Source organism: Anoplophora glabripennis, unplaced genomic scaffold (genome assembly GCF_000390285.2).
Source record: "Anoplophora glabripennis isolate ALB-LARVAE unplaced genomic scaffold, Agla_2.0 scaffold763, whole genome shotgun sequence".
In the NCBI taxonomy this organism is placed as follows: domain Eukaryota; kingdom Metazoa; phylum Arthropoda; class Insecta; order Coleoptera; family Cerambycidae; genus Anoplophora; species Anoplophora glabripennis.
The window spans coordinates 189,219-216,329 of NW_019417642.1; the positions used below are offsets into that span (position 1 = coordinate 189,219).

The following is a 27,111-nucleotide window of genomic DNA, read 5'->3' on the forward strand; positions in this document are numbered from 1 at the left end:
TTTTGTAAAATGTAGTAAACAAGTGTCAAATAATAAATATAGAATTAAGCTGAAATTTAAGAACTTAATTTATTTAGAAACACAATATGGAGTATACTGCAAATAATTTAGAAGAAGCTGTGACTTTATTTTATAGAACTGAAGCCCATCAGCAGCAAGCCGAAGCACATCAATGGTTAACTGAGGCTCAGAATTCTCCCCAAGCATGGAGTTTTGTCTGGGAACTGCTTAGCCCTCAGAGAGTAATATAAAAGAAGATTGGCTTTGACAAATATTTCAATATGTTTTCTTATTTTAGAGTTCTGAAGTTCAATTTTTTGCTGCTACTACTTTACACACAAAATTAATGAAACACTGGAATGAAGTTCCCGAAGATCATTATGAACTATTAAAGAAACGGATATTAGAAGCTATTATTAATTATGCAATGGGTCCAAAAATAGTTCTTAATCGTTTGTGTATAACAGTAAGACATTTTTTTAACATAGTTGAATCTTTGTTGGATTCATTTTGTTACAGTTATCAGCCTACATTATCCATACAATACCAGTGCATTGGCCAAATGCATTTGAAGAACTCGTTTCTAGCTTTCAACCACAACATCTTCCTAATGTGGAACCAGAGAGGGTCATTTGGATACTTTTAGAAATATTAACTGTGATACCAGAAGAAGTAAGATGTGGTATAGATGCGTTCAGTTATATTGTAACATAAAATTCTGTATTTATTTCAGTTTCAAAGTACCGTTTTAGCATTAAACCAAAGGAATAGAGTTCGAGCTGTTCTTCAAGAGGTATCTAAAGATATTTTAAAAGTAGTGGAAATGTGTTTAATGCCTCTACCAAATGCTGGGTAATGTTATTAGTTGAGTTAGGTACTCGGAAGATAATTACATCATTTCACTTACAGGTTTGACATGTCCAACTTAACTACATATTTGAATGCTACCAGGTGTGCAGCAGCTTGGATTCAATTGGACGGCTTAAATATAGATGAGTGTACATCAGTAATTGATTTATTGATTGATTTGACATGTTTTGTTTACTGGTAAGATACATTTATAGTTTTTTATATTTTTTTAATAAATGCTTGAAAGTATATTATTGCAAATGGTTCGATGAGTATTTAATTGGCTTAAATTGGTGGTAAAACGTATGTAATTAGTTATATTGTAGGAACAAAAGTGATGCTGACGGTTTGTCTGGTGAAGAAATAGAATTATCGGAAGTCACAGTAGAAGCATTAACAGCTATTATACAGCATCCCCATACAAATAAATATAAAAATCATATTACCAAATATGCAGCTCAAATCTTATATAAATTTGATAAAATTTTAGATGCTGAAAGAAATTTGCCAGAGTTAAATAAGGTTTGTAAATGGGTAAATACTGTTTTGTAAATATTTAAAATGTGTTTTTATAGGACGTAGTGGCTAATTTATATGGTTTAATAATAACCATAGCAGATACCCATTCGAAAATTTTCATTCATAATTTAAAATCGCAAAATCCAGAGGAACAAAGAATTAGTTTTGATCTGTTCAACTCAATTTTAAAATGTACTAATCTGCCTGGATTGTACCCTGTTGATGAATCTAGTAGTACACTTACATTTGGTTTTTGGTACACGTTGCAAGTAAGTAATCACTGTCAGTTCTTCTAAGCTTTTGATTATCAGTCATTCTAATGTAGAGCCATTGTAGTATAAATATAATTTTAGGATGATATAATATCATTAGAAACTGCAGAATGTGCACAAATGATACTCATGATAAAACCATATTATCGCGACCTGGTGTGCATCATGTTAAGGAAATCTATGTTTCCCAACGTGGATGATATTAGATGGTCTCTGGATGACAAAGAACTCTTCCGCTGTTACCGACAAGATATCGCAGACACATTTATGTATTGTTATGTGGTACTTAATCTAGAAATGTTGGATATATTGAATACAAAGCTTGTCGAGTCTCTTCAAAAGGATAGCAGCAATGGTATTACACAGCCCATACAGTGGAACGAGGTTGAAACCGTCTTACATGCTTTTGGAGCGGTAGCCGAGAGCATAGAGTATGAAAATTTATATGTGCCAAAGTTAATGGTTACTATAAAAAGCATACCGTTTAATGAATTGCACACAAAGGTCATGGCTACTGCTTTGGAAACTGTTGGTGAGTGAAAATTTGTGACATTTCGAATCTGTTTGTCGTAAGCCCTGAAGCTCATATAATGGATCATTTTAGACCAAAAAAACCCTTTATAAACCAAAAGGCATTGGTTTCCGAAATACATAGTGTTGAAATTTACATCCAAAAATATAAAATAAAATTCCTATAAACCTAGGTCCGCAAGTGTTTTGTTTTCCAAATAGAGGATGTCAAGAAAATAAAAAAATATGTTTTTATTGATAAATTTTCATTGGAAATCGTTTAAATTAGGGTCAATACATTTATGGTATGTACGACGGTTGTCTGTAAAATAAGGTTCCCAAGGACCTGCAGTCATGAGGAACACTGTTACTCAGGATCTGGCAATACTGATGTGTAGCTTGGTTCTCCCTCTCCCATTTCCCGCCCCGGCGAGCTGTTTGTGACGGTCAGTCTTGGCAGCCACTAGAGATGGAGCTCCCACTCGCGTCTCATGCCAGGTGTGAATTACGCTCTGTGATTCGTTTGTTGTGTGCAAAAAAAACTGCTCCGGAGGACATTCATTCCCAACTATGTCTACAGAGAAACGTGTAAGAGCGTACAACAAGTGCGCAGATGGTGCGGAGAATTCAAAGACGAACGTACAGACGTCCATGACGAACAGCATTCTGGACGAAACAATTGCGAAAGTAGAAGAAGCAATACTGAAAGATCGAAGGTTGATGGTTTGGGAGCTCTGCGAGATGATACCTGATGTCAACAAAACCAGCATTTGACAAAATTTTAACAAACTATTTAGGGTATGCCAAGGTTTGTGCAAGATGGGTCCCGAGAATGCTTACGGAAGACCACAAACGGAAATGTGTGGAAGCGGCCCGTGAATTTGTATGAAAACATTACCTACTAAAAAAAACATATATGTAATAACATGCGCTGTCACTATGGCCCAATTATAACCTACATATCATAAATGTATTGACCCAAATTTAAATGATGTCTAATGAAAAGTTTGGAAATTATCAACAAAAAACATTGTTTTTTTTTTGACACCCCCTATTTCGAAAACGAAGCATTTGCGGACCTACGTTATGTAATTTAAAATTTCTAGATCAATCGTTTATTTATATTTCGGATTTACTCTGGTGATTACAATTTCTAGGTTTGCTGACACAGAAATCTATTACATCGGCTGTGATTGGTGTAATTCGTAAAATAAATGATGTAAGTCGATACATTGTCGTTCATCCATTTCTAGTGAAGGAATTAGGTTCTATCAGAACATATAATGTAAAAAACTATATATTAATATTAAATAATCGAACTTTATTTATAAAACAACTGTATATTTGGTAAATACTTATTGCACAATTGAAAAAATAGAAGAACTATAATAAAAACTAAACCATTGGTTTAAAAATCGTATCGATTTGAGTTTGTTTCGCTTCTTCTTCTCTTGTTTTCATACATTTCTCGATAACACTGACAGGAAGTAATAATTTTGTTATTAACAATTTCTTCCAAAATTTAGATCATTTTTCTTAAAAATATTCATGGCATTCTGTAAATAGCCAAAGGCTTGCAACATCGATGATCGCTCAAGTGAAAGAGCCCATTGACATTAGATTGAGGACTGGTGTAAAATATTGTTCAACACAACTTGAAGCGACTTAAGTCGAAACGACGTAACCTGATGACTGCCTGTACATTAATTCCTTTAAATCAGTTAATTCTGTTAGAATAAAACAAATTTGCTAGTTCAACCAACAAAATATTACATTAACAATAACAACAAACAATAATATAAAAAAATTTAAATATTAACATCTTATGTTCTAGGTGCCTACTCTGAATGGTTCTTAGATCACCCCGATATGTTACAAAATGTATTTCCATTAATTCTATCTGCACTGGGTAACCCGGAAGTATCAACAAGTGCAACGATGGCCCTTAAAGACATATGTCATAATTGTCAAAGTTTTTTAATCCCTTTTGCCGATCATATTTTAATCACTTCTCAGGTAATAATTTTTTATCTTTTTTTTTTATATTTCAGTGGCGACTCGATATATTTGTTTTTTTTAGTCTGCGTTGCAATGCGGGCTGTTAAAATTGGCAGAATGCCGAAGACTGATGTACAGTATAGGAAGAGTGTTAAGTATATTGCCAGTAAACAGGATTATGGGTTACTTAAATATGATTCTGGCTCCGTCATTTGATGATTTACAAAAGCTTGCTCATGCCGAACCGGTAAGTCAAAAAATGCCTTATCAAAGAAAAACAATTACTAAATACTCATAATAAAATATTAAAAAAAAAAACTACCTGTATAATCAGATATGAAGCAACACTAAAACAGGTTTTAATACGAGTACAAGCAGTATACAACACATACATAATTTGCGAAGTACAAAAATTGATATTTTAAAATATTTTCTTAAAATATTTAAAAGTATTTGCACAATAAATAAATTAAATAGGTATTCTAATAAAGACTCATTTCGCTGCTTTATTATTTTTTTTAGGATTTCCAATGATATTTATTGCTATTCGCTTATAAGTATTTTGTTTATATAGGGTGTTCCTGAAACAATGCAAACAAATCAGGGGGTGATTCTACTCATAAAATTATATAATTTCCTATGACACTCTTTTTTCAAGGAAGTTACATAACCTCAATGTTATGGTTTTAATCGATATTTTCCAAAAAGGTTGGGTTGGAAGAGGTAGAGGAAACAAATACTACAGTTTCTGCACAAAAGCTACAGTTTTCTACGACTGGGTAACTTAGGTGGGGGACTTTCAAACAGACTAAACTTGTAGTACTAGTACAACAACCACAGTGTAGTAAAATCAATGGTATAACTGAGTAGGGATGGCACTTCGGAGCAGTACCTGTTCTTTTTGGAACAGGTTTTACTCTTAACATGTATAAATGTAAATTGCTTGTTCGGTACAGTTTTTTAATCACTATTTAAGAGTTTCTGTCACAGATTGCGATTGACAGATTAGTAGTTCAGTTCACACTCTTAAAATTATAACCTGCTATTAGATCTGTATGGTTTGAAGAACAGATACGATAATTTTATAACTTAAGCCTTTTAATAGTTTACTATGACAGCAATAAAAGAAATGGGAGTTGTATGTATATGTTTTGTTATTTTTTGTTGCATTTAGGATAAAAGTTGGTTTAAATATCGATGGAAACTAGTACTGTTAACAATAAAAATTTGTTTTAAGAAGTCTTCCTTATAGTAAATTATATCTTGTACCTCAGCAGCATTGTACAGTCGTAGTCGGAGTAAAGAACAATTGTTCCTACAAAAGGGCTGCTTTGGCCATCCCTACAACTATGCTATTCTACGATAAAATAGCTTAGTCAAGAAACTGTTTTTTAATCCACTGAAAAATTTGATAAAATTGACGTCGCATTTTGAAATTTAATTTTTAGTTGTTTTATAATGGTTGTTTATTTTGTTCCAGTCTCCTAGTGTAACAACTTCCTTAGTTACAAGACTGAAAATTTTAGCTGCCTTGTTTAGTTCTCTTCACGTAGAAACTCAAGAAAATATAGAACAACCGATTTTACTCTTAATGCAAAACACGATGCCATTATATCGCATCATAGGGGAAAAGTATTGCAGAAATCCAGAAGTGATGGAGGTAAACCGAAATTAAGTTATTTTGCATAGAAAATAATGTTACCATTTTAGGATCTGAGTATCGTATTCAAGTATTGTGTTACCACTCTAAAAGAAGACTGTAAGCCTCTGATAAATGATATTCTCCAGTTGATTGTTACAGTTTATAGGGAATGTCCGCAATCTAATATTTTAGTAGTCGCAAAAACGGTAAGTATGTTGTTGATCACTTTTGTGTTACATAAATAAATTGCATGGGCAAGGACACCCTTTTTTATTACTGCTCCATCACAGTATATGTCATCACGAGACATTTATAAATTTCTTTAAATAGCATATCATTGCTTGAAGTACACACTCGAAGCAAACAGGGAAGCAATTTTTTTTTTAACTTAGGTACGACTGACTTTTTTTCTCATGAAGAAACAATATTTCTGTATCTATGTTTTTAATCTGTCGGACTTTTTTTTAGAAATTTCAATTTTGTTTTAGGTTTTAATATTGTTTGGCAAGGAAGAACAATTTAATGCAATGAACCAACAACTTCTTCATGAAATTGTAAACTCTACTTTGCAAGTTTGTGCACAGTACAATACAAACAACCAGTTGTCAGAGAAATCTGATGTTTTAGAAGGATTCTTTTCCATGTTAGGTACCTTAGCCAAGAAGGTTCCCCAATTAATTAATGTTAGTGGAATAGACACCTGCGCCCTTTTTCAGTGTGGTAGGTTTACTGTGTTATTAGGCACAAAATTAAAATATTTATCATTATTCTTGTAGCAATTTTATGCCTGGCATTACCAGAAATTCAAACTCTGAAGGCAGTGTCAAGTTTTTTGGTACATTTTGTGTCTCAAAGTCGAGAAACGTCCCAAGCTGATGTTGTACAAACTTATGGAGAAAGTTTAGTTTTAAGGATTTTAATGAATTTAGGTAATTTTTACTATTATAAGAAAATTTTAATATTAGCATTAAAATGCAAGTTTATCAAGGACTGTTATAATCTTTTTTGCAGTTCCATTTAGATTTTAATATTTAAAAAAAAAAAAGATGAACAGTTTCTACTTTTATTAAAACATATTCTATTAGCTCTCTTATTCTTACGGTGTTGTAAAGGTATTAAGCTAATTCAAACAAATTCACAATTTTTTTAAAGAATCTGATCAAATGAAGTCAAACAATTGGTCTACTCCACAGGCAAGATTCTTAACTGCTGATTTTGTGGGAGGCAATTACTCTATGAGCTGCAAGCCCCAACTAGCATTGAATTACACCAACAGATGATTATAAAAATGATGTTTAAATATAAATAATACAAAACACATACAGAGTGTTTCCTAAGTGTGGTCCGTAACTTCAGGACACAGTTTCTTATGGTATTTAAAGAAAAAAAGTTCCTATAAACATGTGGTGGGAAACACTTAGATTTTTAAATTTTTATTATTTTTGGACTCGCCTAATATTTTATAATAAAAAAGGTGTAATGAATTTAATAGTAACCTATTAGGAAAATGGCTGGCAACTACAAACAACAATTATAGAAATAATCAGTTTTAACAGAAAATCAAAGATGTTGAAAATGGCAACCTTCTGATAAAACACGCTACTCCAGTCGTAACTCATTATCATCTAGTACAGGTGTCTTATACACAAGAGACTTGAGGTGACACCATACATAAAAGTAGCAAGAATTCATATCAGGACTGCGAGCTGGCCAAGCTTGAGGACTTGCACGTCCAATCCAGCGATTAGGAAAGGTATTGTCAAGGTACTGACAAGCAACAAGGCTGAAATGAGCTGGGGCACCGTCATGTATAAACCAGAAATTAGCTCTTACGTGTGGAGGTATATCTTCTAATAGAACATTTAGTTCCTCGGCTAGAAACTGTCTATATGAGTCACCAGTTAATTGACCTGGTAAAAAGTGTGGTCCAATAAGATAGTCATGAATAATCCCTATTCATATATTCAGAGAAAATGATTGCTGAAAACGACTACCTCTTATTGGATGCGGATTTCGTCTGCCTAAAAATGTTCATTATGAAAATTAATAATTGCTTCTCGAGAAAAAGTTCCCTCATCAGTTAATAATATTCTCGTCAAAAAATTGTTATTATGTGAAACGTATGGAGTAACCACCTACTAAAATCTAGCCTTGGCTGAAAATCACGGGGTAGCAGAGTTTGTACCCGTTGTATGTGGTATGGGAATAGTAGACAAACTATCAAAACTTTCCAAAGGTCTTTGGACTTATACAGGGTACGCCCAGGTAAAGTTTAGCAAAAAATGTTTGAGACAAAAGTTACTGGACTTGGGAGGGGGACATGTTATGGTGACATTGCTTATGACCTTGACGGTCAACTTGGTTTTTTTAATAGGAATCCCTATTTTTGACTCTGAATGCGGAAAGAGCGGAAAGTTTTACGTTCAGATGATGTATCTTATGTGAGGTCGGTTGACTACCCAAGATCATGTAGGGATTAAAATGGCCTATCTTTCTGGTACTGGTCGAAGAATCTTCTATCTCTCGAAGTATAGCTTCTTCTAACTCTGAGAGTGACACTGTTGAAAGTCTGCCTGCTTAAAACTATCATTTTCACTCAATTTGAGATGTAACTTTCTAAATGTGTTAGCACATGGCGTTACTCTGTTAGGATAACATTCCTGATAAATTCGCCGTGCTTCTTCCACATTCCCATTTGCTAAGCCGATAATGAAATGCATCTGAGTTATTTCAGCATTGGTAAACTTATTCTTTTTTGACATTTTTATTGTCTAATCCACAGTTTTGATTGACAACTTATAACTAGCAAAATGACAATAATCTCGGTACCAAAAAAGTACCGCTGAATTAAATACATAAATAAGTTATTTTTTTTCTAAAAATAGGTTAATATTCAACACACAAAATTCAAGACGTCTTTAAAAAAAAAAAAAATCCATTGGCGTTCTACATTTTATAACGAAAATGTTGACTGATTCACACCTAACTACGCCATTGGTGGCAGATAAAAATTGCCTTTTTACTAAAAATGCAGCTCTTTACCAACGTACAATAACTGCCAAATTTTAAGAACTAACATTGACTCTTCCAAAATTATTTCAAATATATCTTAAAATTTTCAACACCCTATATCTCATAATCAATATTAATGAATCATTTACAATGAACAATGGCAAACCGTAAGGTCTGCACTCGAGATAATGTGATTGCTAATTCATTGAATAAAATCGCGCGAAAAATTACACCAATCAATCATTGTGTTCGAATGTAATCTTGATATTATTGTTTTAATAATTTTTAATTTTACCGAAATTTAATTACCAACATGAATGAAATAAAATTATTGTTCCAAACAAAATTATTGGTCACGTTATTGATTTACTAACATGTCTGTCACTTCTGAAGTAACGTAATGTGTGAAGTATTGGGATCTGATAATGATTAAAATCTTTAAACAACAGGGGTTTGTCGTTTCACTCCCATGAAGTACTTGTCTACCTTACATCTAATTTGAGTTTTTGTGTTTATTTTTCGATATATAACTGTAGGTAACTTCTAAACGAAAAGAAAAAGCAAAAAATTTTCTCATTTGAACATAAATGTAGTCCTGAAATCTTTTGCCCGCTTATATATCCCAGCATGTAACTAATTTATTTTTAGGTAGTACTGCTCCACGAGCCTCCGTAGACGTTTTTAGTGATATACTTCTTGCGTTAAACAAGAAATACTGTGATAATTTAAGTAGGTGGTTAAACACCCTTTTAGCCCAAGAAGGTTTTCCTTCTCCTAAAATTGGTACTCAACAAAAGGAAGCCTTTGTAAAATCAGTGTTAAGGTTGGTACAAAGTCCATGTAAAAATTCTTGAGACATGAACAGGCAGAACAATGGTGTCATGCTTTGTTCTGAAATTTCCCATTAAATTAGGAAGTACAGTAGAACCTTGATTATCTGGGACGACCAAGACCGAACCGTTGCTGGATAATTGAAAACACGGTTAATTAAAATAACGCCTAAACTCACCAATTTTGCAAAAAATATATTATTACACGTACCTATTACATACATTTGTACATATGTATGCGATAAAAAAGCAGAGACTCGTATTTTTTTAATTTCTGAATTGCTTTTTTCACCCCGCCACGGATAATCCGCACACAGATAGCGGATAATCATAAACATTGCAGCGCAGGAAGAATCCGCCGCATGGATAATCGGTGTTCTACTGTATGTTAGCTTTTTATTTACTTCGTGTTTTACACATAAAATGCAATAAACTAATTTTAAAACGAAAATTTCATGCTGAACAAGTGGCACCGTTACAATAGAATTTTGAAGACATATTGTTTGCCCTTCTTTTAAATGTGAATTAGTGCCAATGGAGCTTTATTAAAACAAAAGTATCTGTATGTCCCAAAATTCACGCAAGAAGTAATTTTGATAGAAAATAGGTACAGGTTTTTAATTAAAAATTGTAAATTTGTTATTGATTGGTAAAATAAACACTGCAGGGTTATCTATGGAATACCGTATCGGATAATTGGCCTCCACAGCTTTGCTAGTACATACAAACTCTTTTGTCAAAATTTTCTATGACCGTTTTGCATAAATGCGGTTCAATTTTGTTGATACAGCCCTCAATTATCTCGTTCAATGCATGAGTGATCGTTGGCCACCTTAGGCTTCAAAAAAACCCAAAGAAAAAAGTCCAACTGCGTTAAATCGCATAATCTGGACAGCCAATTCTGATTAACAAAATGGGAAATTACACGACCTGGAAATGACTCGTGCAGTAATTGAATTGTTTCTCGGGCTTTATGTCATGTGGCACCATCTTGCTGAAATTACATACCGTTTATATCTATATCTTGCATTTTAGGCACAAAAAAACTGAATTATCATGTTGCGATAGCAAGAATTGTTATTGCCTGGCCAGCCACATTTTCAAAGAATGGTCCGATGGTACCTCTAGCTTAAAATAAGCACCAAACAGTGACACGTTGTGGATGCAAAGGAGGTTCTACTGTAATCTCTTCACAGTTGATGAAGTTAAATCACTATTCCGACCACATTTTGTACGGAAATTGCGGACTGTAACTGCCAACCCATCATTATTTTTAAAATATTGCTTAATAATAAAAATGTGTTGTTCTGTCGTGTAGCACTCCATTTTTAATAACCCTAAGCTGTTACGTTATTTTTTTTTTCGTAGGCAACACTTTACCGCACAAATGGTACAAAATTCAAATCTTGCGTGAATTTTGGGACGTCCATTATTTACCATATACTGATTATTTGTAACCCTTTCCAAAAGGCAATACGCATGTATATGCCTAGGAATTAATCAGTCATTTAACTTTTTTTTAATTGTCAGTGTTGTGGGAAACAACTACTCCGAGGGCTATATGCCCCTACCGGCATTGAATTATACTCGCAATACCTAGTGCAACAGCTAGGGTCATTCGTCAGTTTAACCCACCAATCGTCACAACAATAAGTCCAAAACTGGTCTGTGCCTGGTGTTTCTCGCAACACTGACAATTAAACATTGTCTTCGCCCTCTATGGGTGGCAGTCGTACAACAAGTACCTGAAATATAGCAGGTCGCTTCCTACTGTAGCCATTTGAATGGCACAGTTGGGACTCAGCATGACAGATGGGGCCGTTTGCGCTCCCGCGTACATTCATTTAACTCTAACATTTTTAGATGGACTATAATACAAAATTTTATCTTTTTAGAGAGAAAGCAAGCAAGAGAAAACTGGCCGATTCCGTATTAGAGTTCACATTGATTTGTCGTGGTATATTGAAACCCGAGCCAAATTTGCCATAGATTAGGTAAGTTAAAAATTGTTCAGAAGCAAAGATAAAAATATAAAATATTATATTTACTCATAACTATCTTAATCCATTACAATTGTATTTAAACAAAAAATTGAAATATACATTTATTGATTTTCTTGTACACCATATTTTTCTAATAGTTCTTGTTTTCTTCTCCTCAAAAGTGCCTGCTCAATATCTTGCTGCGACGGGACTGGTACGTGAGCGACAAACCTTTGTTGTGAACCATCGGCAACTTGTTTTACAGAGTCTTCTTCATCGTCCGACTGAAAATGTACATGCATCAAAGATATATGGATTTCATTCAGTGACAACAAGACATGACCTTTATCGTACTTCACGTTCCACTTTCAACTATCCAAATACCACTATAAGACTTTTTTGGGACAATTTTAAAATTAAAAGCCGTTTAATATGTAAAAAAAAATTGTTGGAATTAGTCTTGCTTAAGTTATTAGAAGATTAATATTTTACATGTTTATTAAACTCAGAAGTAATCACATCTTTGCTTTATTCTATTTTTTTAGTTAAATGGTTAGTCATTTAATATAATTAAATCAATGACAATCACAGAATATCCTGACTTTCTTGTACTACTTTCATTGTAATCATTATAGTCCGGGAGGCAGCGACAGAAATTTTGCACCAATTCCTACAAAGCTGATTTTTTCTCACTTTGTTGTTTTGATATCGTAAGTAAACGGAACGGCAGTCTACCGCGCCAATGTGGGGGCAAACGTTAGTAACAATTTTTTAAACGTAAATAAATAATACTTAAATGCCTTATACCTACAAGGCTGCAACTTTTTAGAGTGATCAATTATACCTAAAAATACAGTATAGTGATAGTCTACCGCGTCGGAAGGGGGGCCATCAAGGGTCTACCACCCACGCAAGGTGTTGAAAAATTAACTTTTTTGACTTATTTCTACAAGGCTGAATTTTTTTCTCAAATACTTTAGTTTATAAGAGAACCAAAAAAAAAACAGTCTACCGATCATCTAAGGGTGCAAAGCCTTGATAGACGCAATGGAATGCACGATCTCCCGAGCGCAGTCGCTGCGCCGATTCACTGTAAGCCGCTCTGAATAATAACTCATACCGGGATTAAATTACAATCTACAAAGCTGCTTTTTTGTCTATAGATATCTTACAATAATTATTGTCAAATAAACGTCTTATACCTTCGATACGAGGTGGCTAAAGCTTCGGTAGACGTGGCGAAAGTTTTTGCGCGGAAGTTGCTTAAAATTCCAAATTTATTATTAATTACAGTTTTTTGAGCTTACACCATTATTTAAACGTATGATATAGTAACAACGAGCGAGCGTTAGCGAGCGAGATTTTTGCTAGTATAATAGGTATTAACAAAAGTTCAAAAATTTTTTTTTTCAAATAACTGACCTTTTTCTTTTTTAACATTGAATAATTAAATTTATTTCACTTTTACTTATAATTTATAACAATAATACTTTTCGATAATAGCGCGCGAAATGCTTGATTTGCGATTCATCATCACATTCGTCAATTACACTCGTGCGAGAATTATTCTATCGCACTAGTATCGAACAATATTTTACGACACTTATTTATAAAATAAATGATAACAACGCAAATGTTTTTTATTACAACAATATAGTAATTATATAAAAAATAAATATATTTTTCTTATTCCTCATCGCTACTGACATTTGATTCCTCATCGCCTTCCATATCATCACTATCTTCATCCTCATCATCTTTCTGGTCACACACTCCATCATTTTCTTTAAGGTATTGACAACCGTCATTTGCAATTTCTGTATCTGCAAATAGCAATATATTATTAAATATTTATTATATTATGCTAACATAAATTCACCCCCTTTAGGGTCTGAAAGTCATTTTTTAATTGAGTTTTAGACCTCCTTAAAATGCAAATATGTGTACCTGAATCTTTATCGTTCTGTAGATCAAACGTCACATCGATCAGTGATGTTTTTGAAAGCTTACAAAACTACTAACGATAAAATCTTTCGTCAAAAGGTCAAGAGTTTCGATGCATCTGCTTTACCACCTTGTCAATCAGAGCTCCGAGAACACATACTCCGAACAGCATATATTGCACAAATTTGGAGTAATGCTCACTTAAAAGAGCCTACAACATTATCCCCACTCGACTGTGGCTGGAAAGTGGATGAGAATGCAAGATATGATTTTAATTGGTTTAGTGGCGACCAATTGCCTCAGTCAATCGATGATGTGACGTTTGATCTACAGAACGATAAAGATTCAGGTACACATATTTGCATTTTAAGGAAGTCTAAAACTCAATTAAAAAATGACTTTCAGACCCTAAAGGGGGTGAATTTATGTTAGCATAATATAATAAATATTTAATAATATATTGCTATTTGCAGATACAGAAATTGCAAATGACGGTTGTCAATACCTTAAAGAAAATGATGGAGTGTGTGACCAGAAAGATGATGAGGATGAAGATAGTGATGATATGGAAGGCGATGAGGAATCAAATGTCAGTAGCGATGAGGAATAAGAAAAATATATTTATTTTTTATATAATTACTATATTGTTGTAATAAAAAACATTTGCGTTGTTATCATTTATTTTATAAATAAGTGTCGTAAAATATTGTTCGATACTAGTGCGATAGAATAATTCTCGCACGAGTGTAATTGACGAATGTGATGATGAATCGCAAATCAAGCATTTCGCGCGCTATTATCGAAAAGTATTATTGTTATAAATTATAAGTAAAAGTGAAATAAATTTAATTATTCAATGTTAAAAAAGAAAAAGGTCAGTTATTTGAAAAAAAAAATTTTTTAACTTTTGTTAATACCTATTATACTAGCAAAAATCTCGCTCGCTAACGCTCGCTCGTTGTTACTATATCATACGTTTAAATAATGGTGTAAGCTCAAAAAATTATAATTAATAATAAATTTGGAATTTTAAGCAACTTCCGCGCAAAAACTTTCGCCACGTCTACCGAAGCTTTAGCCACCTCGTATCGAAGGTATAAGACGTTTATTTGACAATAATTATTGTAAGATATCTATAGACAAAAAAGCAGCTTTGTAGATTGTAATTTAATCCCGGTATGAGTTATTATTCAGAGCGGCTTACAGTGAATCGGCGCAGCGACTGCGCTCGGGAGATCGTGCATTCCATTGCGTCTATCAAGGCTTTGCACCCTTAGATGATCGGTAGACTGTTTTTTTTTGGTTCTCTTATAAACTAAAGTATTTGAGAAAAAAATTCAGCCTTGTAGAAATAAGTCAAAAAAGTTAATTTTTCAACACCTTGCGTGGGTGGTAGACCCTTGATGGCCCCCCTTCCGACGCGGTAGACTATCACTATACTGTATTTTTAGGTATAATTGATCACTCTAAAAAGTTTCAGCCTTGTAGGTATAAGGCATTTAAGTATTATTTATTTACATGTTTAAAAAATTGTTACTAACGTTTGCCCCCACATTGGCGCGGTAGACTGCCGTTCCGTTTACTTACGATATCAAAACAACAAAATGAGAAAAAATCAGCTTTGTAGGAATAATTACATCAATAATGTCGCTGCCTCCCGGGCTATTACCGTTCCTTGGAGTGAATAAAACTCCGTATCATCTGCATTTTAAAATTTTTCAGAATTTCCAAACTTTAAAAGGAACTTTAAACTTTAAAGAAGGTAACAGAGATAAAAAACAAAAACAAATAAAACAAATTTTGACTAATTTAAACTATAAATTAAATAATAAACCGGGTGTCCCATTTTAGTTGATACACGTAAATATCTCGTCAGAGAAGCCACCAATCGAAAAATGGCTTACAGTAAAAGTTGTTCAGTTCACTGGAGGAAACCAGATGCTTACCTAGGATTTGACCTTGACTCACCTTGAAGGTCAACTTCGGAATTTTAAATGGGACCCCCTATTTTTAACCTTGGAAATGGATTCAGCAGAAAGTTTTACATCTCTGCCCTTGAGGTCAAGGTCACAACGGGTTTAAATGATTCGTCACCCTTGAAGCAGCCTTGGAATAAGATGTTGACTTCCAGAATCGATGGGATTTACATCAACGTACTCAATCACGACCTTCAATTCGTCCTTGACCTCCACTTTGTCAAGGTCAATTGAAGGTCAACTATAAAAATCGACCTCCACCTCTACAAATGTTGTAAAAGATGTTCAGGATTGAATTTGAAGGTTCACTTTGTTTTCTTTTCTGCCAGGCCGTATATTACTTAGATCAGATATTGGGAAAACGGTAAATTTGTATCCAAGTACGCTGCAAAGTAAGGGATCAAATAAAAAGTTCATTTGATGATCAGGTGACGATTTAAATTCCGAATACTAACGTAATGACAACATTATTCAATTGCTCACAAATAGTAGTGTGATATTTTTATTTTTTCTCAATTTTTCACCGTCAGTCAGTTTTACTTTGTAACATACTCAGATATCTCTTTTTTCAATTCTCGAGCGAAGTTATACCTACGTTAAGTAACTAGGTATTTTTATCCTCACTCGTTCGTAGCATTATTTTTTCCTACAATTGTTAGTCAACCTTCAAATGGCCTTGACAAAGTGGAGGTCAAGGACGAAACGAAGGTCGTGATTAAGTACCTTGATGTAAATCCCATCGATTCTGGAGGTCAACATCTTATTCCGAGACTGCTTCAAGGGTGAGGAATCAATTAAACTCGTTGTGACCTTGGCCTCAAGGTCAAAGTATGATCATATCCGAATGTAAAATTTTCTGCTGAATCCATTTCCAATGTTAAAAATAGGGGATCCCATTTAAGATTCCGAAGTTGACCTTCATAGACCTTCAAGGGGAAATCCTATTTAAGCAGCTGGTTTCTCCCAGTGAACTGAACAACTTTTACTGTAGGCCATTTTTCGATTGGTGGCTTCTCTGACGAGATATTTACGTGTATCAATTAAAATGGGACACCCGGTATGTAATAAGACTTTTAAGAAACTCGTTTTTTCGTGAAAAGTAGGCAGTCTAGTAAAATTAATGTGACATACATAGAAGAGAGGAAAATGAAGAAATAATTCTTTGTCCAAATTTAAGAAAATTTTGTCTTTAGAGCCTTTGTTTTCAAAATACAGAATACAAAAATTTTCATACCTAAATCTTGATACAGGGCGCTCAAAAATAAAATTTTTGTTTAGTATTTTGATTATATTTTTGTTCAGTAACATGGCAACTTGACAAAATTTGGGAAACTGGGAGTATTGATGATGAGAAATTTAAATATTTACAGTAGAATCTCGATTATCCGGGACCAATCCATTGCTGAATAATCGAAAACACGGTTAATCAAAATAACACCCAAACTCACCAATTTTGCAAAAAAAATATGAACTTTATTACATATACCTATTGGGTAAATAATATGTAAGCGATAAACAAGCAGAGACTCATCTTTTTTTTTTGTTTCTGAGCGTTTTTTCGCCCCGCACGTGGATAGCAAATAATCATAAATATTGCAGCGCACGAAGAATCTGTCGCACAGTCAACCGCGCAGGGATAATCGGGATTCTATTGTATTTAGTTTTTGTTTAATGTTAGAGGGCGCCACATAAAGTATTGTACCTGGATTTAAATAACCACAACTCTTTTGTGCTGCACTGTATGTTACTTTTGACTAAACATACCTATTCTTCATTCAATTTTACATACAAAAAGTACTGTTGGTATTTGTTGCTGAAAGCAGCCGTTTTCTAAGAAAACGGGTTTAAAGTTAAACATGTGTTGGAATTTTGTAAGTTGAATCATTAAGTTTTTGAAAAACAAGTGAAAACATGTGTCTTTTATTGATTGTATTGCAATGTGACAAACTTAGATCATTTACACGACTAAGACTAAACTACTTCTAGAAATAAGTTACATTTACAATAATTACAAAATAAAAAATTTCTTTTGGACGCCCTGTATCTCAAGAACAGCTTTTATCTTAAAATTAGTCAAAGTTCTTAATAAACACCCTGTATATAGAGTATAGATGAAGGTATGGCACTTCAATAATAATTAGGAAATACCACTTTCAAAAATAAAACTATTATCATTTGATAGAGGACCTGTCTAAGAAAAACAATTAAATAATAGTTTTAACAAATCACAGAATGCTGCGTTTTCGAGATACTACTAATTTGAGAAATTAATTTGATTCTCAGTTTTATTTTGAATTTCTAACAAATGTCTTCCAATGTATTTTTTGAGTTATTTTTTTAAACTTAAAATAAGTCCACGATCTAGTTGAATAAATTGAAAATAAATCAGAAGTCAAAAGATCTATGTCAATGATCTTTTGACTTCTGATTTATTTTCAATTTATTCAACTAGATCGTGGACTTATTTTCTATTCTAAAATTTTTGAACGCATGATATTTATATTGCATTTAAAATTATATTTCTAAAAGAAAATTCTATAAAAATTTTTTTGATTTACTGAACTGTGTTGCAGGCTTATTTAACATTAAGAAAAATATAACTCAAAAATGGCTCATTTCTCAAATAAAATAGAAGAATTTATTTTTGAAAGAAAGTATACTAACCAGAATTATGTCCACTTATGTAATTTTTTTTTTAATTTCAACATTTTAGATCTAAAAAACAAATCGTTGTATGATCTATATTTATATGAATTTTTTATCTTACATTGAGGCTTTTCATTGACATAGAATTCAACTATAAATCATCCCGTGCATTTAAATTTGCAAATTATAGCACACTAGATTCATTTGTCCTTAAAAGTGTTTATAACAAAATATTCTTAAATTTGAACAAGCTCTTTCATTTTTAATCCCACCATGTCACAAGTTGTATACAAGTAAATTGTAACAGTTAGTCATTGGTCTCCCATAGATGCCGTCGGCTGTGTTTAATGTGACGGTGGATTATGCCAGTATATGAAAATGTATACTGATGTGACGCAGTGCGCACACCACAAACAACATACAGTGTAGGAGATCAATGATTAAATAAATAGGATATTTCATTTTAATGATATACCCCCCCTTTAATTTTATATGTACTGATATCAAATTTCATTTATGCATAAAAGGACACGTCCGATTTGATGAGAACGATTGCACTGTTGTCAGATTGTTTACACATTTATCTCTAATGGAAAGAAAAGTATATCCAAGTGTGCCACAAGCCTAATACATTAAGGAGCAGCTTGCTACCAGATAACCTTGAGGCCAAGTTTGAAAGTATGTAAGTTTTTGAAAAGCATCACAAACACGCAAATATCTGGAAAGATGTTTGACACGGAGAATAATAAAACTTGGTCTGATGACAACAAAATAATGATAAAAATTTCCTGAATTTGTATACTATAAATCTTAGAATTTCGAAGGCACCAAGTATTTTGGAAATTTTATAAAGGAATAATTTTCAAGTTATTTTATTTCTGTCTAAAATAACCTTTCTCTGCACTTCAATAAATATAAAATAACTAAAACTATTTGTTTTATAAAAATACATTCGTAGGTATTTTTTGTTACAAAGCAATTTTAAAACAGCGTAATCATAAAAAAAAACATTGATGAGGCACATTTATTTCTGTGCCAGTGAAGTTTCTTTTAATAATCACATTGCATTTTAAATTCTATTTACAATAAAAAAATTCCTATACATTTTTAATAGGAATTTAAGAATTATTTTTGATTTATTCAACTGTGTGATAAGTTTATATTAGACTGAAAAAAATCATAACTTGAAAATGATTCATTTTTTGAATAAACTGAAAAATATCTCTTCTTCGAAATAGAGTTGCTAATCGAATGAACATGTCTAAATTTAAACATATTTAGTTAGGTCAAAACTTTGCGATTTAATAAAAGTAATAAATGTAATTAGTCGAGGAAATAAAGCACTAAAAATGGCCTTACCTCTGAAATCTGTGCAGTAAGATGGATTGTGATGCGGTTTTTTGCATTCGATTCGTTAGAGCGTCCAGAAAGTTTGTGACCCTATGTGATCAATGAGAAATGAAAATTGCATCGGTGCATAACAAAAATGCATTTTTAAAATTGCATCTTGAAGAGTTAAAATATGAAAAATTTACAACTCGGAAAATATTGGAGGAAATGAGTCCAATTTTACTACTCAGGGGTTCTGGGCGTCGCTGAATACGAATATCACGACGGCAACGGTCTCCGAGGTACCTAGTGCCCTAGGGTGGCCGGTTTCCACGTCGTCTCCTGGAGTTTTGTGGAAATTCGTTACAAACTTAGCCGAAACTTGTTACCTCGGGGTTTTTGGGGTCGCTCAATACGAATATCACGACGGCAACGGTCTCCGAGATACCTAGTGCCCTAGGGTGGCCGGTTTCCACGTCGTCTCCTGGAGTTTTGTGGAAATTCGTTACAAACTTAGCCGAAACTCGTTACCTCGGGGTTTTTGGGGTCGCTGAAAACGAATATCACGAGGGCAACGGTCTCCGAAGTACCTAGTGCCCCAGGGTGGCCGGTTTCCACGTCGTCTCCTGGAGTTTTGTGGAAATTCGTTATAAACTTAGCCGAAACTCGTTACCTTGGGGTTTTTAGGGTCGATCAACACAAATATCACAACGGTAATGGTCTCCGAGGTACCGATGTCATCTTCATAAGCTTTATCGAATATCTAAATAAATAATCCGAAATATATTTTTTTTAAGTTTGGCGCTTTTAATACAATTGGTAGCATTGATGAAATTTTAGGTAAGGACTGAGATCGGTGGCCGCTGCTTCCACATTTTACTCTTAAATATATACCTACTAATATATACTCTTACACATACTAGTATACAGGTTCGGAAAGTCCCCATGATACATTGGCTGTTACGTGAGAGTGATAAAGTAAGTCACAGAAATCCGTGCGATAGACAAGAATGGTTACAATGAAGACATTTCATAATCTGAATAGTCACTCCCACTTGTAACCTAAAACGGGCGGTGACTATTCAGATTATGAAACGTCTTCAATGTAACCATCCTTGTCTATCGCACGATTTCTACGACTTACTTTATCGTTCTCACGTAACGGCCGATGTACCATGGGGACTTTCAGAACTGTATATGGATAAGCTCCAAGTTATAGCACACACATGAAATAAGAAAAATTAAAATTGTAAAGATATGTAAGTATAATATTTTTTTGAATACATGTATTTTTTGTAATGAATAAATCTATTTTTATATTAAAAAATAATTAAGAATAAAATAGTTGTCACAGAAACTAGCCATCCTAACGAGTTTCGGCTAAGTTTATAACAAATTTCCACAAAACTCCAGGAGACGACGTGGAAACCGGCCACCCTGGGGCACTAGGTACCTCGAAGACCATTGCCGTCGTGATATTCGTGTTGACCGACCTCAAAAACCTCAAGGTAACGAGTTTCAGCTAAGTTTCTAACGAATTTCCACAAAACCTCAGGAGACGTAGTGGAAACCAGCTACCCTGGGCACTAGGTACCTCGGAGACCGTTGCCGCCGTGATATTCGTTTTCAGTGACCCCAAAAACCCCCCGAGTAGCAAAATTGAAATCATTTCCGTCAATATTTTCCGAGTTATAAATTTTTCATATCTTAACTCTTCGAGTGAAATTTTAAAAATGAATTTTTCTTATGCACCGATGCAATTTTCATTTCTCATTGATCACATAGGATCACAAACTTTCTGGACACTCTAACGAATCGAATGCAAAAAACCGCATTACGATCCATCTTACTGCACAGATTTCAGAGGTTCAGTGCTTTATTTCGACTAAATATATACCTACTAATGATAAATGCGCAATGTCAATTTTGGCATCAATTGCAATGTCCTCTGGATCCGGATGGCCTACAAACTTCAAAATTCAAATCAGCTCTTACTTTGGTTTATCTGAGAACGTAGCTTATAAAATCAATCATACTAAGTAGTTTCATGCCAGCAGAGCCTTTCCAGAATAAATTATGCTTGTGCCACTATTTTTGAACATCCCTACTATTAGAGATATGTCCCTCAAACACTATAACTAAGTAATCATAAAGAAATAGTAAACAAGCAAAAATATATGGGATGTTTCCGATTCTATCTGAAAAAGTAGCAACAATGTATTTGCTGTCAAATTTAATATTATTCATATGATCCATGAAAAAGTTACAAAAGGCACCATTTAGAAAAAAACATGTTTTTCTCATCAATACTTCATTTGTTTTCATTACATTTTTTTTTTGTATTCAAATAGAAGACTGATTAAAACAAACTTCTACGTATGTGTAGTGTCAAAATTGTAATCAAGTCATTATATTGGCAAATATAATTTAGGTACGAATAATTTTGTACCAAACACCTGGACTGACGTGATAGCTGTTTAAAAAAAAATGGAATGTGAAACTCATGAGAGCAATTGTACTTGATTAAGCAACTACAAATACTGTACATAATCAAATCTTGTAGCATTATTTATCTTTATATTAATATGTTTAATTATAATGTCAAAAGCCTCAACTTTTTTTTCAAAAACAAATTTCTTTGAAAAGTCCCATTACTACAGAAATTATTACCTCTTGTACTGAGTATATGTTTTCTTCTTCTTCCTCCTCTTCCTCGGAGTCCTTATTTAGCCTCTGCCCCTTTCTCTCTTTCCAATCTACTACAGCTTTTTGAATCGCTATAAATAATGGTTTTTTTAATATTAAGTTGTTAGTGTCAGACAAAATTTAGGTTAACACACTGTAAAATGTCGGAGATTAAATAAAAATTACAAAATGTGTTGTATCTAATTTGCCCTGAAAAATGTATAATAAATCACTTTTGATCTAGATACATTTATAAAATAATGCAAACAGAATATCATTCCAGAAATTGAGACAACGAAAACATGAAAAAATGATCTTTCTGACATAACACGATGCAAACAGTGGTGACTCGTTAGGTGACGCAAGTGACGCACCGCTTCATCTAAAATTCCACTTCTCTTCGAAGCGTTGTTTACGGCGGTTGTCATGGCAACGAGACGGCTAACACGGGAGTAAACTACGGCGTGGGGGAACGACTGACGTGGATATTGAAGCAGCATTGTAGAAATGTTTCCTATGTATGATTCAGTATGTATTTTATTGGAAACGCCATTTTTTGCCATTTTTCAGATGGAAAATTGAGGACAAAAAGGATTTTTTAAATTGCGAGAGACCTGTGCCTTATTCTCTCGATATGGAAAAAAGGGGAAGTCGAAAGACGTGTACCTTCGGAAGTTTCGGAATGGATGGTATTCGGAGTGTAAGTGGTTGTGTGGAAGTGTTTATTTAAAAAAACTTTTCTGTATGCCATGTTTAATTGTGGGTGTAAAGTCGGGCATGTGGAATAAGGAGGGATTTAACAATTTTGGTAGCATCCCGCTAGGCTGTCGTAATCACAAAGCTTCTTTGGAACATACACGTACGGTGTGCGTTTGTGTTTGCAGAAGTCCACAAGCCAAACTAATATTTCTATTTTTTATAAAATCTAAATAAAAATCCTCACGAGTCAGTTTTCGATAATATTGCAAATGCAACTAAAAATTTCCAGATTCATTTGAAGCCGTCTGACCTTGCAAATTTGAAAATTTTCGCCTGCGGCGCTTTTTTTTTTTTTTTTTTCTTTTTACTGAATCAATGAATATGCTTCACCTATTCTCAATGTCACGAGCCGCCCCTGGATACAAATGAACTTTGTAACTTTGAAATCAGGAGTGGCACCTACACAAGTGCTGCAGAGCTGCAGAACCATTGAAATTTTAACAAAAATATAATAGAAACAGAAAACTAAATGTGTATTTTTATAAAAATTTGGTGTAATAAATATACAATTATTATTTTAATAGTAATAATATATTTCTTATAACCAATGCCCAACCTAAACTAAACAAAAACAGCAGTAATTACGTGGCGTGGCTCTAAGAAATAATCAGATCAGCATTACTGAAATACTACTGGCAGCTCAAATCGTCACTTATGAGCATGAACAGCGGAATAAGCCGGAGCTTGATCGGGTTTGCTTTGAATGCTGCATTTGCATTTCGTTGTCTCTTCGGTACTGCAGATTTAGATCCAAAGTAGTTAGTTTAAATAAAAGTGGAATTTAAACTGGGTTAAACTAAAGAACCCCGCACATGCCTTATGGAAATTGGTATTTCAGTGAAATTTCCTGAAAAATTGATATGTTGTCCCTTTTTTATTACTGATCAAATGTCTTCATGGCCACGAAACTCCAAATGCCCATCTTGAGGCAGTAGGGCCCACTGAAGGGCAAAACACTTTTTGGCGAGAAAACCGCTAACCCGCTTAACTATAGTTTGTTGAGATTTGACGTTTTAGCGAGAAATGTAGTTAACCCGGTTTGGCAGAGTTTGCCTAACCATCAAACCGGACTTGTGGGTTGGTTTGGATATTAAGTTAATATATAGATATGCATTTTCTATATTGAACTGTATAGATTTTTATTAACATCCTTTTAGACGATACATTTACGTTGGAATAGATAATATTTGTGAACAAGGTAAACCCATTTTGTTTCAATAACCATCTATACATTAACGTTATTTCATGGATGTGCATTTCAGATTAGGAATAACAACTATAGTATTTAAGAAATAATCAAACAACTTGAGCTACGAGCACTATCATAGATTATAGGTTACGATTTTATTATTGATTAGATATCCAAACCAAAAGAATTTTTGCGAGTTCTGTCAAATGTTAACTCAAACTCTTAACACAATCAAACTCGAGCTAACCGGGTATGATGTGGTTTGGCTCGCCAAAAAACCCTTATAGTTATCAGTGACGGTTCTAAATATTGAAGTTGCTGGACAGAGTCATGGAAAAACATACAAAAGACAATTTAATAAAAACATTTACAAAACAACTAACATGACTTCTGATAATGAAATCTGATAAAATGAAGTCAGCAATTTCTGGCTTTGTTTTACCAAAAACTGTTATTAGTAATCTATTCTTAAGGTTAACATTTGGCAGTATAACTTACCCAATTTTTCAGCTTTCATTTCTAGTGGTATAAGAATCCCATCATCGTCATCCATGTAACCGTAATAATCAGCATCAATGTCCTTCATAAGTTCAGCTCTTGTTTTCCTAGGAGGTGGTGGTGGTTCCTGTTCAAACAATTCTCGTACTCCTGACAAGTATCAACAATAAAATTATACATACAGGGTGATTCACAAATGGTGACTAAAAATGAAACCTCGTATTCTTTGAATTTTAAGGGGTCTTTCCTATAGTTTTTATCTAGGACGCTTCGTTAAAAAAATACAGGACGTTAAACTTCAAGAAATTTTTAAATTTTTTTTAAATAATTTAAAAACTAGTAAGTGAAATAATTTGAAATTAGGCACATGTATTTATGTAAACATTGTCCAAAATTGGCTTTTCCTACAATTTACATGCTCCAGTAGAGGAGATACAGGTTATCGGTGGCATATTTTTCTAAATAAAATAGTACGTAACTGCTTTACAGTAACATAACAACCATGATATTTTCGGATTCCTCTTTCAATTTCCTACAAATTACCAATCTCTTATGTTTTTCGAAAAAAGCCTGATTTCGAGTAAAACTTAAAAGCCAATACACAATAAACACACTTCGATATTCAAATATAATGCTTTTTAAAATTACAAAGTTGACTGCAATAGCAACTTTGACATTCTTAGCAGTTAGAAGAAAGAATAAATAACACTTTTCATCAGATTCCAGCAACAATAAATTTTAAACAAATTACTAAAAATTTGTCTCGCTTGTGTTCGTGGAAATGGAGGTATTTTTGAGCATTTACTCATATAAAATCATTAAAATGATGACTGTTATTAATTTCTTTATTCGAATAAATAACCGAATGATTAGTGCTTGTCACGTCATTTAAGTAAAAGTGTTTTCAATTGGTATTATAAGTTTTACTTGAAAATCAGGCTTTTTTCGAATAACATAAGAGAGTAGTAATTTGTAGAAAGTTTGCACAATGGTCAATGAGCTTTAAAAAGAACTTTTATTTGTGGATATTTGATTTTTTTATAAAAATGAATGGCTTTAAATCAGGAATAGTATTTGTTAATAGGTAATAAAACACAGCTGTCTCTTGGACACTGGCTTTTTTATATACCAGCGGTACTCTATCAGTCAATTAATTCAATTACTACTATGTAGTGTTGTAAAATGCTCAAGAATCTATTTTTGGAACATTTTAATTGAGCACAAATGAATAAATAAGTATAAATGTTATGAACCTGCTGATTTATGTTCACATGGTTAACTGTTATAAAATTAAGAAATGAGAAATATTCTGTATTCCTTTTAAACTAATGAAAATTTTCTTGTGAACATGCCGAGTAGTTTCAAATTTACCCAAAAAATGCTCCATAATTACAAAAGCAAAATTTAAAAAAGTAGTCATGTGGCACAAATTTTGAGAAAATTCAGCAAAGAAATGTTTTCCTTTTTGATTCTATAGAGAAGTTTGTGGACAATGGTTTTTTAATGCACAAACATTTGCAAATATTCTTAAGCATACATTGAGAATGTTCTCGCCTTTACAACACTACTATTGTGCAATACATATCGCTTGGCATATGTATAATGATAACTTTTCTAATAAAAATTAGAAAACTTATTCAAATACTACTCGATTCTTGAAAATCAGAAGTTTACAAATTTACACCAGAAACATTAGAAATGTGATTACTTACTGAGTTTTGTATATTTTTTATAATGAACACAAGAGGTACGTACTGCAGTCATGTTAATTATATTGTCATAAAGTAACTATTTTTTACCAGGTAACTCTTTTGCGGCTCCAAAATATTTATAACCCCTGTTGCCAGGTACCTCTTTTCCTTCATGGTCTAACATTCGAGGGCCTACTCTTTGGTAATCCGGACCTCCTAATTCCTTTATTTGATCTTCCCAATGCCGCTTTTCTCTTAGCAATTTGTTAATTTCATCGTTTAAGTCACGAATCCTAAATTCTCCAAGACCGGCATTCTGTATTTGAGAAACTTTTTTAGCAATTTCTCTAATAATTTGCATTCTCCATTTTTCACAGGCATATAAACTTTTACATTCAGATGCCAAATATGGCCTGCGTTTTTTATGTTTATCTGTTTCACCTAATTGAGCAGCTCGCCATCGAGCCAAAGTTGTCCTAAAATTTTCATTAACTTAACATACACATAATTTATTAATGCATTTATTACTTACATAGCTTTTTCAGCATTGCGTGCCTAAAATTAAAAAAATACATATTAATTTAAATAATTTTATATTGATTTTTATTAATCTTACCATTATTTATATTTTATGCTTTCCAGATCTGTAAAAACTAAAAACACGAACGGCTATAAAAAAAAATAAAAAATGCGTATAACCAAGGATTTTATTAAAATCCTTGCGCATAACAAGCGATTTTCGAAATAGGTTAGGTATATATAGGTTATGTTCAAATCAAA

At 33.1% G+C, this 27,111-nt stretch overlaps 3 protein-coding genes across 3 annotated transcripts; 2 read left to right on the forward strand and 1 right to left on the reverse strand.

The window, feature by feature from the left end:
- LOC108914199 (importin-13) lies at positions 1–12,132 on the forward strand. Its single transcript, XM_018719949.1, has 17 exons — positions 1–242; positions 299–466; positions 520–672; positions 734–852; positions 910–1,047; positions 1,176–1,371; positions 1,425–1,637; positions 1,722–2,172; positions 3,985–4,166; positions 4,231–4,395; positions 5,629–5,808; positions 5,859–5,996; positions 6,279–6,510; positions 6,567–6,719; positions 9,451–9,625; positions 11,528–11,626; positions 11,797–12,132. The coding sequence occupies exons 1-16, from the start codon at positions 87–89 to the stop codon at positions 11,619–11,621; spliced, it is 2,913 nt and encodes a 970-aa protein (XP_018575465.1). The 5' UTR covers positions 1–86; the 3' UTR covers positions 11,622–11,626; positions 11,797–12,132.
- Positions 11,656–27,111, reverse strand: LOC108914200 (pre-mRNA-splicing factor ISY1 homolog). Its single transcript, XM_018719950.1, has 6 exons — positions 26,948–27,111; positions 26,864–26,886; positions 26,440–26,807; positions 24,641–24,790; positions 22,180–22,286; positions 11,656–11,898 (listed from the first exon to the last, which is right to left on the reverse strand). Exons 1-6 carry the CDS (start codon positions 26,948–26,950, stop codon positions 11,737–11,739), a joined length of 813 nt encoding a protein of 270 aa, XP_018575466.1. The 5' UTR covers positions 26,951–27,111; the 3' UTR covers positions 11,656–11,736.
- LOC111692438 lies at positions 13,583–14,227 on the forward strand. Its single transcript, XM_023456451.1, has 2 exons — positions 13,583–13,907; positions 14,032–14,227. Exons 1-2 carry the CDS (start codon positions 13,607–13,609, stop codon positions 14,166–14,168), a joined length of 438 nt encoding a protein of 145 aa, XP_023312219.1. The 5' UTR covers positions 13,583–13,606; the 3' UTR covers positions 14,169–14,227.

Coding starts and splice junctions, on each gene's coding strand:
- LOC111692438 (XM_023456451.1), top strand. CDS start 13,607: ATGTTTTTGAAAGCTTACAAAACTACTAACGATAAAATCTTTCGTCAA. Junction 13,908..14,031: donor ACAGAACGATAAAGATTCAG/GTACACATATTT, acceptor TGCTATTTGCAG/ATACAGAAATTGCAAATGAC.
- LOC108914200 (XM_018719950.1), bottom strand. Junction 24,791..26,439: donor AGCCGCAAAAGAGTTACCTG/GTAAAAAATAGT, acceptor GATACTTGTCAG/GAGTACGAGAATTGTTTGAA. Junction 11,899..22,179: donor ACATATACTCAGTACAAGAG/GTAATAATTTCT, acceptor GTACATTTTCAG/TCGGACGATGAAGAAGACTC.
- LOC108914199 (XM_018719949.1), top strand. CDS start 87: ATGGAGTATACTGCAAATAATTTAGAAGAAGCTGTGACTTTATTTTAT. Junction 1,638..1,721: donor GTTTTTGGTACACGTTGCAA/GTAAGTAATCAC, acceptor ATATAATTTTAG/GATGATATAATATCATTAGA. Junction 6,720..9,450: donor AAGGATTTTAATGAATTTAG/GTAATTTTTACT, acceptor ATTTATTTTTAG/GTAGTACTGCTCCACGAGCC.